The 15,738-nt window shown below is 36.2% G+C and overlaps 1 protein-coding gene across 1 annotated transcript in view; it reads left to right on the top strand.

Moving 5' to 3' along the window:
* LNPEP (leucyl and cystinyl aminopeptidase) overlaps positions 1 to 15,738 on the top strand; it is a 50,276-nt gene that overhangs the window by 18,189 nt on the left and 16,349 nt on the right. The window contains exons 2-8 of the mRNA XM_005430338.2: positions 3,156 to 3,262; positions 5,370 to 6,210; positions 8,606 to 8,744; positions 11,308 to 11,439; positions 13,592 to 13,712; positions 14,344 to 14,498; positions 14,826 to 14,939. Of these exons, the coding sequence (XP_005430395.1) occupies positions 5,393 to 6,210; positions 8,606 to 8,744; positions 11,308 to 11,439; positions 13,592 to 13,712; positions 14,344 to 14,498; positions 14,826 to 14,939 (1,479 nt within the window). The 5' untranslated portion in view covers positions 3,156 to 3,262; positions 5,370 to 5,392. The remainder of the gene's footprint in view (positions 1 to 3,155; positions 3,263 to 5,369; positions 6,211 to 8,605; positions 8,745 to 11,307; positions 11,440 to 13,591; positions 13,713 to 14,343; positions 14,499 to 14,825; positions 14,940 to 15,738) is intronic.

Below are 15,738 nucleotides of genomic sequence, written 5' to 3'. Positions count from 1 at the left end.
GCAAGTGTTTCACCACTACTTCTAGCTGAGGTGGCATTTAGACAGGTAGATAAAGATAAAGAATATGTTTAAAGGGAAAAAATCCATCTTGGAGTTGCTTTTTGACCTGCTGAATGGCTTTAGCCGAAGCAACCAGGCTTTTAATAGGAGCAAATTTATGTGGTTTGTTTATGGAATTTGCTGTTTTGTCAGCAGCTGCTTCTGCCAAAAAAAGGGCCAATGCCTTTAAATTTGAACATGAAAGTTGTGTATGCAAAACAGTATTATAGCTCTTAATAGCTAATGGCATTGTTAAACATCTATTCCTGAAATCATTGGGCAAAATTATTCTTTGACCTATTATCAGTGAGTTGCTTGATAGCAAAACAAGTAACTTGGCTCATGGTTTTTCTGTTTTTCTTTCTTGACCCGCAAGGCTTGAATGTCTTGTTTTGGGCAGGCTTAACTCTGCACCTTCTCTCCTATTATTTATGTGCAGCTGAAGTAGTTTACATTCAGTGGGAAATCAGTTTTTATTTCAGTTGGTTGCCACATTTTATACCCCTTTACAAGTTTGGTCTGGGTTTTGCTACTTCTGCTGGTACATGCTACCCAATAGTTGTTTTGATCCTAGGTTATTCCAGAATTACAGAAAGGTTCTCACTTATTTTCAGTGGGAGTTTGACTGCTACAATGTGTCAGGTGTAACTGTAATTCCTCTAACATTTTTTTCAGTTAAAATATTTTATTATAACTTCTCACTATTTTAAGATCGTATTGGGGTGAATTTCAGTCTCAGAAAACAATAACAATCTGACTGAATTGAATAGGATTGAATAGGATTTTTAGGGTTTTTTTAGTTTTAGGTGCTTATTCAGAATTGAGAAATTGAAAAATAAAATGCCTTGAGCATTTTCTGGATATCTTTTAAAAAGGAATTAACTCAATTAATAGGTTGCTTAGATCCATAAAAGACTTTTGAGTATTGAGATTTCTGCTCTGAGGTAGAATACCCAGACATGATAGACAAAAGACTACTGATATTGTTTTGCAAGGGAAAAGTACATACTTCTAGAACTAAAAAGAGATATCAATAGCATTACAGGAGGATACTGTCTCTGAAATATAAAGCAATAATTTCTTTCTGTATTCTGCAGAATATTTAGAATGGATTCCAAAAACCAAACATCATGAGATATCTTGTTGTTGCACGCACTAAAATTCAAAACATTGTGTTGTCTATTAAACTTCAGGAAAAAGCTTACATTCTTCTCCATAATGAGATTGGACCTCTTCAGACAGAATAAATACCAGGAGCAAATGCTAGGCTAGTGTTTTACTTCAACATCTGATTGTTCCTGTAGGATCATGTGTCATGCTAAACATGAGTACTGTGGTGAAGTTGCTTCCTAAGTTTGATGGCTGATTTGTGAGAAGTATAGAAGTGAAGAGTGTATGTTTTGTAGGAGCAAGCTGTGGCCCTTTGTGTCCTTTACCACCTAGGTCACATTATCAGAGCCTGTGGGGATTACATTGTCAAAGACTGCAGTACATACAGCAAGCTCATTGTACTGTTGTCTTGGCGCAAACTGCATTTGAAGTTCACATCCTAAGCATTCTGTCCTCTTCAAAGAAAATAATAGACCCAGCTTTTTACCATCCCTGAATATTGTAATGAGGAGATATCTTGCAATAGATTTTTGGGAATCTGTGCTGTAGGAGGCAGCTGTAAAGAAACTTTCAGAACTATCAATTTTGAGAAAATATACGCCTTCCTTCATTTTTTCAGTATAAGGAAGATTAGTTTTCTGGATTTGTCAATCATATAGTAGTTAACTTCACATCTTTTCTAAGATTTTTTTCTAACTGTGAGTATTCATATTATTCACCATTAAATGTGATAATAGATCATGTATTGGGGAAGATGTTTAAAATCTCTTGGTTTCAGAATAAAAATTTGTAGAAGAATTGTGTAAAATCACTTTTGTTTGGGTATGTTTAAGCTTTTAGCTGATGTAGCTAAAAGCTTAAGCTTTCACCTTTAGGGTCTTAGCATTCATTTTATTAGGACTATGTAGAGAACTGCAAGACTTACTTCCAAGACTTTTTTCTTTTACCTCCTTGTTTACTCTCACACTAGACTTATGGTTAGCAAAGATTGAGATTGAAGTTGCCATGCTTGATGGCAGATGGCTTTTGTAACACATTTTAGCAGCTCAGATCAGTGCTTCCATTATTGTGGACTCATGTGACCACAAATGCGTCTAGCGCACCTGCAACCTCTGGCATGACAGTGGTAGTTCACTGGAACCATGCAAGTTCTTTCCAGGTTAATTTTCCTACTCCTGAATTTATAATAATTTATCCCGTGTTATATTTGGAATATGAATTAATCTGCTTTGTATGTGTTTTAAAATGGGATTGTTGGCTGCTTGGCCATACATGGTATGAGAGATGATGGTTAAATGTGATGCTTGCAATCATGCTCCTCAAGATGCTTCATATTCCTTGTGACATAAGGAACAAGAATACTGGGGTTTTCTGCTTCACGTGGCTGTTTATCTCATATCGTAACAGCTCATGGGTTAAAATTGAAATATCATAGAAGTTCAGTTCACTCACACTATCATGTTATCAATGCCAGTGAACCAGCAGGAAGCAAAGAGTTCAGAAATTCTCCTAAAAATGTGTTCTGTAAATAAAGGATTAAAAGACTTTTATGTCAGCATAAATAGCTCTAGTAACCTTTTGATACTTGGTCTGTGTTCTTTCCAGTGGAGAGTAGTAGTCTGGTGATGCTTTTGATATGCAGTAAAGTTTTGATCTTACAGATTTTGATTACTTCCATTTTGTGCAAATATTTCTGTAGAAATTACCTATAACTGTTGTGTTCCTAGAAATTAATGTCTCTAGGTATTAAAACTCTGAATTGTCTTGAAGCTAACTTCTAGTTTAACTTTTCTATCTTAGTTTTAGTTTGAGATTTTTTAGTATAATTCTTTTTCACTGAAAAGGTTGTTACTACATGCATGCGACTTTGAAAATACTGTTTTTAGAAGTTATTTACTGGAGAATAAGTTCCTCAGAAAGCAAACTGTACTCTAAACCTCAGAGCTGATGAAACCTACTTTCTGCTAGATTTATGCACTTTATCTTTCTCCTCCTTTCCTCTGCAGTGCCTCCCCTGTCTTCTACCTCTTTTGCTGGCCATGCAGCTGCACATGCCATGGCTGGGGTTGGAGCTGTGTACTGATTGACTGCTACCTTTTGGAGTGGTTAAGATGTGAGTCTTAATACCTGCCTTTTCTACATAGCAGATATGGATTTGGGTGTCTTCTACTAGCCACTGGTTGTTTTGGGGTGGGATTTCATTGGGTCTTGAAGAAATTTGGTCTTGAGCCTGTTTTCAAATTTGATTGAAGCTAGTCAGCAGATTTAGAAGGCAACCAGCAGAGGTGAGTAATCAAGAAATTCTGTTAAAAGTTATAGTGAATTCTTGATTAGCTCTTTTTGGAAGGAGAGGAATTGTAAAAGAGTTTCTGCTGCCCAATACTTTCTTTCCGCATTTTTTCCTCCACTAGTTTGCCTATGTGTTTTCGTTTTCTAGTTTCACTTTAGCTTTCTGTCCTCTCAATTCTGTGTGGCCCCCAGTCTGACATGCAAGTGCACGTGTTTCAGTGTAGAAGTGATGGTGCTAGACCACTGAATGCAGTCATAGCCTGAAGGCTGGCATGTGAGCACTGTACTGGGAAATAAAAAATAAAAAATAAAAATAGAAAATTCTGGAAGCTGCTTTTGCCTAGAGGTTGGAGCAGATGGCTTCCTGAAGTCCCTTCCAGTCTCAGACATCTTGTGACCCTCTGATCCTTTTCCTTCTTAGAGAAGGTAGGTCCAAGTTTCACCAAACTCCCTGCTTTCATACATTACTATATCTCCTGTTCAGGTTAATTAGTACCCTTCTCTTACTGGATTTTCTGGGGAAGGATTTTTTTATTTTCTTTTTACCTTATTTTATGGCCTTTTCATTGCTACAGCTACTGAACTCCAGTTTTTCTGAGCTTGTGGCCTTGAAACAGGAAGTCTTGATACATTTAGAGTGAATGTTGAGGAATAGTATATCTAGTATATCTAGTATATATTAGTATATCTAGTTTGAAAATATTCTTGCCATCTTTTCTTTAAAATGTTTTATTTCCACTTTGAGATTTTCAGCCATATAGAAACTTGACTTTCATAAAATGAAAAATAAAATAAATAATACATTGGAGGAACAGTTATATTCTAGGTTGTTTATAGATTGGCAAAATGTACATTCTTGCCAGAAATTAATACAAGTTACCCTACTTTATAGTAAGTTTACATGCAGAGCAAAAAACAGCTTTCTTCTTCTGGAAACAAATAATGTGGAAGATAGAGGTGTGATGTGAATATTGGTCAGTTGACTGTAGACAGGCATGTCCAAAAGAGATTAGATTAATTTCTGAACCCTTTCAGCTGGGCAAGAGTGTTTTCTAGTCCCTTGGATAGATAGAACTGTGTCTGGGGACTGATTAGCTAAAAGATAACCTTTTGATAAACAAAAATATGGAAGATACAATCAGAAGTTTGATCAAAATGTAACTGCATATTATAAAAATGTGATTTTAAAATTTGGTATGAATTTCAATTCCTCATTTATATTCACTGGTCCATTATCTATTAAGGACAAATTTTATGGAGGCAAACAGTCTGATTGGCACTGATTTGACTTCTTAGGTGCATGGATTGTTTCAAGGATTATCTTAAATGAAGATGTCAATTGGAACTCTGACTTTTATACTGCTATTTTTCTGTGAGAAATAGTTTTATTGCTTTTGCAATGTTTGTGAATAAATTAAATTTAAAAATGTCTAATGAATGTGTTATTTATGTGGCTGCCCTCACGTTGGCAGATTTTCTCCTCTGCTAACTCAAAAAGTAGCGTATTTGAAACACTTCTAGAACTGTATTGGCTGTTATGCTTTACTGTACAACATAAGAAATAATCCAAGCAAGAAGAATTTAGTTGAGTCCAAATATAGTTTACTGGAGTAGAGGAAATGCAGCCAAGCCAATGACATCAGTGGACTGGGAGAGCAGTGCAGTAGTCTAGCTGACCTCCAGTTATGGTGTAAGATGCTTTTGATTATGCCCAAGGAGAGCATCCTTTTGAAGATACTGATAGCAAAGTTAGTGTAAGCAGAAAAGCGTAGAAATATTTCCAGGAAACAAATTTAGGAGAGAAAATGGAAGAGATCTTGATGGTATGCACTGTAAAGATGTTTCCCATTCTGTAATTCAGTGAAATTTCTTGGAGGTGTTAAAATCAAGCCCATTGTTTATGATGTAATATATTGGCATTTCTTTTTCAGATCAAATCCAGTTACCCAGGAATATGATTGAAAATAGTATGTTTGAAGAGGAGCCCGATGTGGTTGACCTGGCAAAAGAGCCTTGCTTACATCCACTGGAGCCTGATGAAGTGGAATATGAACCAAGAAGCTCTCGTCTCTTGGTGCGTGGCCTTGGAGAGCATGAAATGGATGATGATGAGGAGGATTATGAGTCATCAGCAAAATTGTTGGGGATGTCCTTCATGAACAGAAGCTCGAGCCTGCAGAATAACAGGTCTGCATATAGACAAAATCCAAATGGATCATGCTCAGTTCCCTCTACAAGGACCTTGGTGGTTTGCACAGTTGTTTTTGTGATTGCATTTTCATTAATAATAGTGATTTATCTTCTTCCCAAGTGTACATTTACCAAAGAAGGCTGCCATAAAAAAAATCATACAATGGAACTAATATATCCTTTGGCAACCAATGGAAAACTATTTCCATGGGCAAAAATTAGACTTCCTCCTGATGTTGTACCACTGCACTATGATCTTGTCTTGCAGCCAAATTTAACGACTCTGAAATTTACAGGCTCTGTAAAAATAGTGGTCAACGTCCTCCATGTAACTCAGAAGATTGTACTTCACAGCTCAGGACTTAATATCACCGAGGCAACAATTACTTCAGCACAAGGGCAGCAAGCAAAGCCAGTTGAATTCCTGGAATATCCATTGCATGACCAGATTGCACTCATGGCTCCGGAGGCTCTCCTTGCAGGACAGAATTACACTGTTGACATGAAATATTCATCTAATTTATCAGACACCTACTATGGCTTCTACAAAATTTCTTACAAGGATGAGAACTCTAAGCAAAGGTATGCCCACTAATACAGCTTCTCTGTTCTGTCACTTCTAGATTGTACTTTGATAACAGAAGTAAAAAGGTTGCTTTTTTATTGGACGTTTTATGCAACTTATTCCTGTTATTCCAAGAGTCTTTTGATTAATCTACCTGAAAAATGTCTTTCATGGATGAGTTCCTTAAGTCAGGGCAGCCTCTCCTACAGTGAAATATACTTCAGTGTGGAGGTTGTAGGTGGTTGTAGTGTGGCTTTTTTGATTTGTTAAATTTTTAATTTCTCTCTCTGGAAATTCTTCCCATGTTTCTTGAGCCCTTAAGTCTCAAGGCAGGGACTGAGGAAACAAAGTCCTGTCCTCATAAAAAGCTACCAGGTTCAAGACCACCAGAGGAATCCAGTGCCGCCCAAAGGGATGCATCACAAAGTCGTAAGGGAACTGAGAGATGTCATTGCCAAGACACTCTCAATCATATATGAAAAAATCACAGCAGTCAGCAGTCTCACATGACTGGAGAAAAGGGAAACATCACACTTATTTTTACAAAGAGTAAATTAGTGCTTTTTATCAAGAAGATTATTAAAAATTGGCCCTCCCCACTTTAGATGGGCCTTATGTTGGTTGTGTACCTAAGAGTGTTCATGCCTTTGTGGGCAAGTAACTATCCGTGCAGGTCTTCTAGAAACAGTGGGGTGCAATAAAAAAGAGACAGGAAGAGTAGTGTGGGTCAGCTAAGCAACTTACTGCAGACATTAAAAACATGAATTCTCATGAAGTAAGCAGATGTAAGAGTGCAGTGGTAAGTGTAGAAGGCAAAAATTACCTAGATGATTGAAATTCAGTGGATTTTTTTCCTATTCCAATGTAGCTGCAGCTTTCTTTTCTATTTGTATTTACTGTAGTAGAAAGAGAGTGCTTAATTGTTCAAAAAGGAAGAATACGACCTGTGAGTAATTTTTTGAGGTTTTGTCCCCCTTCAGTCCAGTGCTACCTGCTTTTGTTCAGGAACAGGGTGTTTTAATCTGTATGTTGAACATGTTTTAACCTGTATGTTTTTCAGTAAATCCTTTCCAGATAACTCTTCAGTGATTTCATCATTTCCACTGCCTTGCCTGCCTCTTCTTTTTGCAGCGGCATTGTCTCTGTCTGTCTGCTGTCTGTAGTTTTACAAATGCAGACTACTCTGATAACCTCTGTTGTTACTGTACTTTCTATATAAAACTCAAACTATCAATGATTTTGGAAGAAAATATTTTCCAATGATTTTTTGGAAGAAAATTTTCTTTAGTTTAGTTCTACTTTCTTTTGAATATTTTTTATATCATCACAAAAATACAAAATTAAAAAATGGCAAAATAACTCACTTAACTTGTTGCCCAAAGCAAAATAAAAAATAAATAAATTGGGCCTTATTTCTATTTTTATGCAGAATGGTTCTTTATTCTTTGCTTTTCTTCTGCACAATCTTGCAGTGAAACTGCATTAATTTGTCAGAGGAAAGAAAAGAGTAAGAAGTTAAAAGCAGACATGCAGTTTAATCTTGTGAGTTGTCAGCACTGTGCCTTCTCAGAGAAGCTGTATATCCAGAAATGTTTGAATCATAATACAGAACAAATAAACCGCCTAAACACTTCTGGGTAGTTTGGCAGTAGGTTAAAAAAAAAACAAGGAAGATAAAACCCAAAATGTGTACCATCTTCTCCATCTAGCACCAGTAAATACTTCAATTAGTAGACTTGCTAAACTCTGTGTTGTCTTGCAGGTGTGAAAGTCAGAAATGCTCTCCATCAAAAGCTGTAATCTCCATGGCTAGGTAGTGTAAAAATAGTGGAGAAGGAAGATAGACTCCTGAGAAGTCATCTTGCAATATTAATAGCTGTTGGATTAGAGACAAGACAGTACATGAACTTGGACAGAATCCATCTACTAGCCAGCACAGGGAGCAGACATACAGTTAGATGAACTGTGGGAACATCTGCAGGAAATGGCCTGGCAATTAGATGAAAAAGCTCCCTTGCAGTCCTATCTACTGCAGAGGTTTCCACTCTTATTTAATAGGCATGCTTGCTAATTTAATTTTTCAATCTTCTTTTTGCTCGCTCTCTCTGGAAACTGGCTAGCTTATATTTTAGCAATTGTTTTTTAAGTGGGTTGTTTCAGGTGTATTCTTCTTCGTTTAGAAAGCCAAAAATAGCCAAGAAGATTACTCCTCAAATAAATATGTTAACTGGGTTTTAAAGAAGAAATTGTGAATGAAACATTTATTCTGGCTGGCCCAGCCAGTCTTCAAAAAGTTATTCCCATAACAAGCTCTTAGAATGTTTGGAAGGGAAATGACTGTTCTATCCTAACTAAACTGACATTTATGCTTTTAATAATTCTTATTTTGCTCTTCTCCACTCTTCCCATTAGGTGGTTTGCAGCAACTCAGTTTGAACCTCTGGCAGCAAGGTCTGCTTTTCCATGCTTTGATGAACCAGCACTTAAAGCTACTTTTTTAATCAAGATCAAAAGGGATGAGAAACTTTTCACTCTGTCAAATATGCCAAAGGTACCTGCTTTTGTAGGGGAATTTTAGTAGAGCTGCTGCCTAGGTAATCCATTTCAGTGTTTATTGCATTAACGTCCAGGGGATTTACCTGAGTGGGTAAGCTATAAACTGTATGACTTTATCAACTGTTTTGTTCTTAAAAACTTGAGCTTTGTAGAGAAAACACTTGTTCAATGCATTGCGCAGTGTAGGATGTTACTGACAGACAGTTGAATGACTGAAGGATTCCTGTTGAAATTAAATGAACTATTATTTTGCAAAGGCTATGTTGTTGGTAATGTTGGTCTCAACACCCCTTGAGGTTTGCTTTTGAGTTTTCTGTGTTTGCTGCTGCTGCACATGTGCAGAGTACTGGAGCACCTTCAGCAGTAGTTTGTGTAATTCGTACCAGTGTATGTGAAAGATACACCGGATCTTGAAGGATGTGCATCTGTGGCTAAATGAGGGGAGGTGTGATATAAACACAGAGTCATCTCCAGAATGTGAATGAGGACTCTGACATTCGTTCAGCTAGAATTTTTCAGACAAAATCTTTTGGGAGCTTATCTGAATTTTATGGTGATAGTTTATGCCATTCTGCCTTTGACAAACTTTTATGGCAGCCTAATTCATTTAGACAGACAAGAAAGGCTAACATTACCTAGTCTGTGTCTGAACTAGTTTTTCTGTCATGAAAACATTACCACCATTTATCATCCAGCAGAAACTCAATACTGACATTGGTCTAATCTGTAAATGAGAAAATTACACCTTTGGTGTTTCTGGTACGTCTGCAGCTTGGGTTCCAGGAAGCTGTCTAAAGCTCAGGTGCTGATGCAGATGCCTTGTTTTTGAAAACCAAGCTAATAACTGCAACCTTATGAAATAGGTATCTTTTCACAGTGTACAAACATTTATTTGGATTTGTAGTGATTCTTAGCCATACAGGAAGAAAAGAACTCTGGTAGACCACTCTTCTGTTTTATGTAAAAAAGAAAGGGTGCTCACTCACTCTCCTCTGCTAGGAGCTGGGCAAGTGGTTAATGTGCTGGTCAAGATGCTAATAATGCCAAGGTTGTGGGTTAGAGCCCTGATTGGACTTGGACTTGGATTCCGTGGTCCTTGTAGGTGCCTTCCAGCTCAGAATATTTTGTAATGTGTCCAGCAGACGTTGCTGAAATAATCATCTATACCTATGTGACCAAGAGATCTCAGAAGTAGGCCTTGTCAGCTAGTGTGTACATCACTAACTTGGCAACATACAGTGTCTTGACATGGATTAAGGCTAGTAATAAACTGTGTATTTTGGGGCTGTGGAGCTTCCTTTTATGGTTTTGTTTGCCCTGTTTTTGGTTTGGGTGTGTTGTTTGTTTTTTTTTTTTTTTAATGAGAACAACTAATTTTTAAACCCGTTTATCTGCAGCTGCAGCAGATTTTCTTAAACAGACTGTCACCTCCTTATGAAGCAAAAGCTGTAATAAAGGCAGAAATTTATGAATTCACTAGAGAAATTGAAAGATGGCATTCTGCTCATACATAATGGTCAGTTATTATAGTGGTTATGGCTTCAGGTTTAAAAATCCATTTCTCTTTAAGGCTGACTTAAATTTTCAGTGACAGTTAAATGTCAAAACCTTGTTTGGTTTCAAATGGTCTTGTTTAAAACTAATGTTGTTGTTGTTTTTTGTATGTTTGTGGGTTCAGAAAACGAAATAATATATGAAGTTTCAGAATTTATAAACTGCCTTCTCTCTTTCCAGACCTTTAGTATTCTGCACTATAGTGGTTTTAAAAATTTTGCTTTGTCCATTTTGTATTTCATGTTTGTGAAGGAATACATAGAAAAGTACTTAAAGACATATAGCATGCTTTTCTAAGACTAGTATTAAAGGAAACTGCACAGAAAGTAAGTTGGGGTACAGTACAGCATCTTACTTCTGTATAGTATGTTACTGTGTGCTCAGAAAACTGGGCAGACGGTCACTTTTGTCAGTGTATGTTTAAGCTGAGCATCTTTTTGCTTTGAAGTAACTAGTCTTAGGTTTTCCTCAGTTTTTGAAATGCATTCTCTTTTGATTTGTAAAAGTGCATCTGATGAATATTTTGTTCAATTTTAAAATAATAAGTATGTCCGGTTACCTAGTTTTGCTGAGACTTATGGAAAGAGACAAATACTTAACTGATGTAACACCAGTGTTTTCAGTAGGGTATGCTGAACTATGTCCCTGGTCTAACCTAACGCTCTCCTGAATCAATGCTGATCTATATGTTGACTTTGGATTATCCTGGGACTTTAAATGCAATCCAAATTAGGTTAGTTTCTCCAAGAGAATAGTAGTTTGGTAATACTACATAATAAAACTTGACAAATAATTTTTGTATATATAAGTGTAAATGTTTCATGTCTTCTTAAACTTGTTACATTGTTGTAAGCATCATCAATCCCTCTGAAATATAACAAAAGTACAAAGATACTGTGTAAATGTGCCTATAAATTGATTGTAGCATGAAATAATTACATTACATTGGTTTCTTTTATGTCTTAGTGTTCTTTTGTCTGCATTAATAATCACTTCCCCTGCAGAAAGCCTCTACACCTGTGACAAATGGAATTGTTCAGGATGAGTTTTTTGTGAGTTTGAAGATGAGCACCTATCTACTAGCTTTTGTTGTTGCAGACTTGAAAAACATCAGCAGGGAAACTAATGGGACTCTGGTATGTGTTTGTTTCGCTTTAAGTTCTGCTTCACTCTTCCCAGGTTGACCAGGCTATTAAACAAAACAAAAAGATCCTCAAGCAAAAAAAACAAACTCTATCTCTTTTAAATTTATTTATCTTCTTGGTTTCATTATGCTCATCATAGGTAGGGGACAAAAGCCATGTGCTGTATAGTGGACTGAGGTGATAGCAGGCTGAATACACTTTTACAACAAGGGGCTCTGCATCAGATCTTGTTAAAAATGGGAATTTACAAAATGCAAAATTCCTAAGAGCTTTCAGAGCCAGCAGCTTTAAACTCTTATTTTCAATGCTTCGTCTGTCAACGGTAATGTCACAAAAATCAGGAGTTGTTCTGAGAATGTAAAGAAACGTGACAAGTTTCTAGAAACACTTACACATGGTTTCAAGCAGTGCCACAAAATTTTCTGTACCTGCCAAGATAACATATCTGAAAAACTCATGCTCTACAGTAGAGCAAATTTAGGTGACTTTAAAATCTGCGTTTAGTCACTTACTTAATTTTGTTTTTCCAAAGGTTCCAAACATCAAAGAGTTGGTCCTGCTTGAGCTTTGTCCTTTGCAAGGGTATGGCCTATTTCTGTAGTGTGTGCAGTTAGAGAAACTAAAGAATAAACGTGGTAATATGAGTAGATGTTCCTTAATCTTATTTTAGAAAGTGCAGAAGCTTCATATAGGCAATGACTTTCATGATTCATTAGCAGAAACTGCCCCTTTGTGGTGAAATGTCAGAAGTGCCTATGTACCAAGAAAATGCCAGAGGGAATAGTGCTAGTAGCATTGTAGAAGGAGAAGCCCTCTCTTTAGTCCCATAAATAAACACAAGTAAAGATGCAAGACAGGCTTTGATTCTGATCTATACAAGTATTTCTAATGCAAGATGAATAGAACAGATTGTTACGCGTCTTATTTTTTCTTGCCTTGTGGCTTCTATTCAGGTCTGTATTTGAACTGTATACCATACAGTCAGCTCTTTGAGGCAGGTAACTTTTTAACTTGATAAGAATACTTCTTATTTATATTTAATTTATTATTTTTAATGTCTTCTTTTTTAAAAAATGTATTAGTATTTTAATCTTATTAAGAATACTTGTCACCATGAAGGGAGAAAGCATAAGAATACCAAGTAAGGCCAGAGTTTTAGTAGGTCTAAAGTAGTCTCATGAGTGTCCAGCAGGCCAAGGAAGTCAGTAAAAAGGAAGCATATATTGGCATTTCCCAGGAAATAGAGATCCAGAATGCTTCCAGCTATTTGTGGTTGGGAGATACAAAGAATTTGAGCTTCACACAGAAGAAGTTTATTGTAATGAAAGCTTTAAGATAGTGCAGAGTTGAAGTAAAGTTGCTTCATGCTTACACTTTTGTACTCCAGGAACACTGGACTGGATTCTTATTCATATGTGCTTCATTCAAACTCAAAAATTAAAAGGTCACCTTTTCCATCTGTTTGAAATGTCATTTGTTGAATTAATTTATAGCACAGGAAGAGCGACTCCTTTTTTATAGAACTGGAATATGGTTGTCCACTTATTTCTTTGTTTGTGTACGGAAGGGTGTCCTAAACATGAATGTACCTGTAACCTAATCAAAGATGTTTTCTTGATACAGACAATTCAACATGAATAGGGGGAGATTGTAACCTCTCAATTTTTATATAAATGCTTCTTACATCATGTCTGATGTGTCCATAGGGATGAGCTTTATGCCAATTTTTTTTTTTTGAGCGAGAGAATTTCTTGCAGATTATGCTGCTGCTATCATACTATATATAAATGCTATCATAGACTAAAGATTGGTTGAGGCGTACAGGGAGGGTCACTTAATAACTCATGAGGGATTTTAAAATTTGTGTCATGTAGACCCTTCTTGGACACATTCCTTAAAGGTCTCATCCTTGAATTGCTCTTGCATACACACAGGACAGTGTCCTGTATTTTGACCTGTTAATAGGCTCTATAAGAAAAATCAGCTTTCTATGAGCAGCTTCATAACTACTCTATGTAATTTGTGTATGTACTTTCAAAAATGTGTCTTCCCTGTTTCAGGAACTCCTGCCAGCTCCTCCTTTGCTTCTAAATCTTTTGTAGCTATAAATTTCAAAATATTTTCTCTTCTGTGTTTGAACTAGGTATCAGTCTATGCCATACCGCAGCATCTAAACCAAGTTGGGTATGCCCTAGACACAGCAGTGAAGCTTCTGGAATTTTACCAAAAATACTTTTTTATGAAATACCCCCTTGAAAAATTAGGTAAGTTCTTTAGGACTTTTTTATTTAATTAAAAAAAACAGAAGAAGCTCTGATTTGAGAAATGCATGGGAATTTTCATTTTTAAAAAAAGTATTACAATTATTAGATAAATAAAAAAACTAAATATATGGTTGTCTGACTGCAAGTATTAAGTGATTCCCAAGTTGGAAAGCTTTTGTGAGCATTTGAAAACAGATTGCTTATATTTTTACCTAAATTTACGCAGAAGAATTTCTTTGGTGTTACTCAACTTAGTAGTGAGGAAATTCTCAATCTGTGAACCATGTTCACAACTGCAAGATCTGCAGCCTGACTCCTCTACATGCATTAGTTTGCCTGGAAAGATAGTAAAATGCAGGCTTCTAAGACACTACTTTTCAGTAATGTACTTTTCAGGCCATCTCATTTCCATGCTACTTTTGCTCATGTAGGATCCATAGGCAGGGTCTTCTTAAGTTGTTTATGTGAGAGTACTGCTAGAGAAACATCATTATAAATCTGTGGGGCTTCTGTACTTGGGATTTGAGTGTATGTCCACACTGCAGTGTTTAGATAATTAAAATAGGTAGTCTTGAAAGATAGTATTGGTTTAACTAGCAATTTTCAAAATCTTCTTTCAAATCTTTTCCAGATCTGGTAGCAATTCCTGATTTTCAGTCTGGTGCAATGGAAAACTGGGGCTTGATCACCTTCCGAGAAACAACACTCTTATTTGACAGTAACACTTCTTCAGCAAGGGATAAAAAGCTAATAACTGCTGTGATAGCACATGAGCTTGCCCATCAGGTAATAGTCTGGGAAGTTTTTTTTTTCTTTTTAAATTTCTTTGTTTTTTAAGTGCAGTTCTGTCCTTAAATTCACCCCTCCCCTCACTGTGATTGGGTAGTGCATTGTATCTGTTTAGAAAACCTGCAGGTGTATTTTCTACAGCACAGCAGGCAGAGTTCAACTCTCATGCCATGCTTAAGGAGATGTTGCTGCAAAGGCTTCGCTGTGGTTTTGACTGACATTCATTTTACCTTACCTTAATTTTAGATAAGGCAGAGGATGGATGGAGTACTTCTCATTTGGTTTTAATTCTAAGAAAATAATGATGGTTTTGGTCTTTCTTAGTGGTTTGGCAATCTAGTAACTATGGAATGGTGGAATGATCTCTGGCTGAATGAGGGATTTGCCACATTCATGGAATACTTTGCCATGGAAGAGGTTTTTCCAGAATTATGTTCAGTAAGTAATTTCTATAGTCACATTTTCAGTACCTTCACTATTAGCTGTTTTTAAGTGCTGCCTATAAATGATTGATACTTATAAACTGATATTAAAATTAATTCTGGGCACCATTGAGATCATGCGTCTCTGCTTTTGCATTTTATCATATTGGAAGTGATAAAAGGGGTAAAAAAAAAAGTGATAAAGGTTTTGAGACGGGTACATTGTTCCTGTGGGTTTTAAATTTTTTTTGCTTTTTTTTTTGATAGTAACCTACAGGCGGTCTACTGTGTTTTGTGAAGGTTAAAGTATTCTGTGCAAAATAGGAGGTGTTAAAACATGTAGATGTCTATGTATCAAATTATAACTTAAAATCTTTTTAGAAGAAGTGCAGACATGTTGTTGAACAAGTTTGTCTATTTCTGCTTTTCCTAATAGACCTAGGAAGCATTAGGTTATTAAATATGCCTGAGGTTGCAAGCACATGAAAGAAGCACAGTCACCAGTCATGGTATAACCACATTTATTAAAAGTGTACGTAGCTTTTATAATATTTTCGCCATTGGATTAGAACAGTGTGAGCCTGGAAAGACAATAGTATAATTGTTAATAAATTTGCTAACCAATTATTCAGTTCCCTAATAGCAACATCAGACTTTTCTCTTAAAGATAAATGCTTATGTAGTAGTTCGTTCTGCTAACTACTGTGCACCTGCTAGTTGTTACATTTTTAAAAACTTTGTTATATCTCTTCTGCCTTGACTGAATCGTCTTTTCTTTCTAACTAAATGGTCTTTGTTTTAAGTTCCCTTTGTTT

Source organism: Geospiza fortis, unplaced genomic scaffold (assembly GCF_000277835.1).
Source record: "Geospiza fortis unplaced genomic scaffold, GeoFor_1.0 scaffold1048, whole genome shotgun sequence".
Classification (NCBI taxonomy): Eukaryota; Metazoa; Chordata; class Aves; order Passeriformes; family Thraupidae; genus Geospiza; species Geospiza fortis.
Note: the sequence above shows the minus strand (reverse complement) of the source record. Positions and strands in the feature narration are given on the sequence as shown.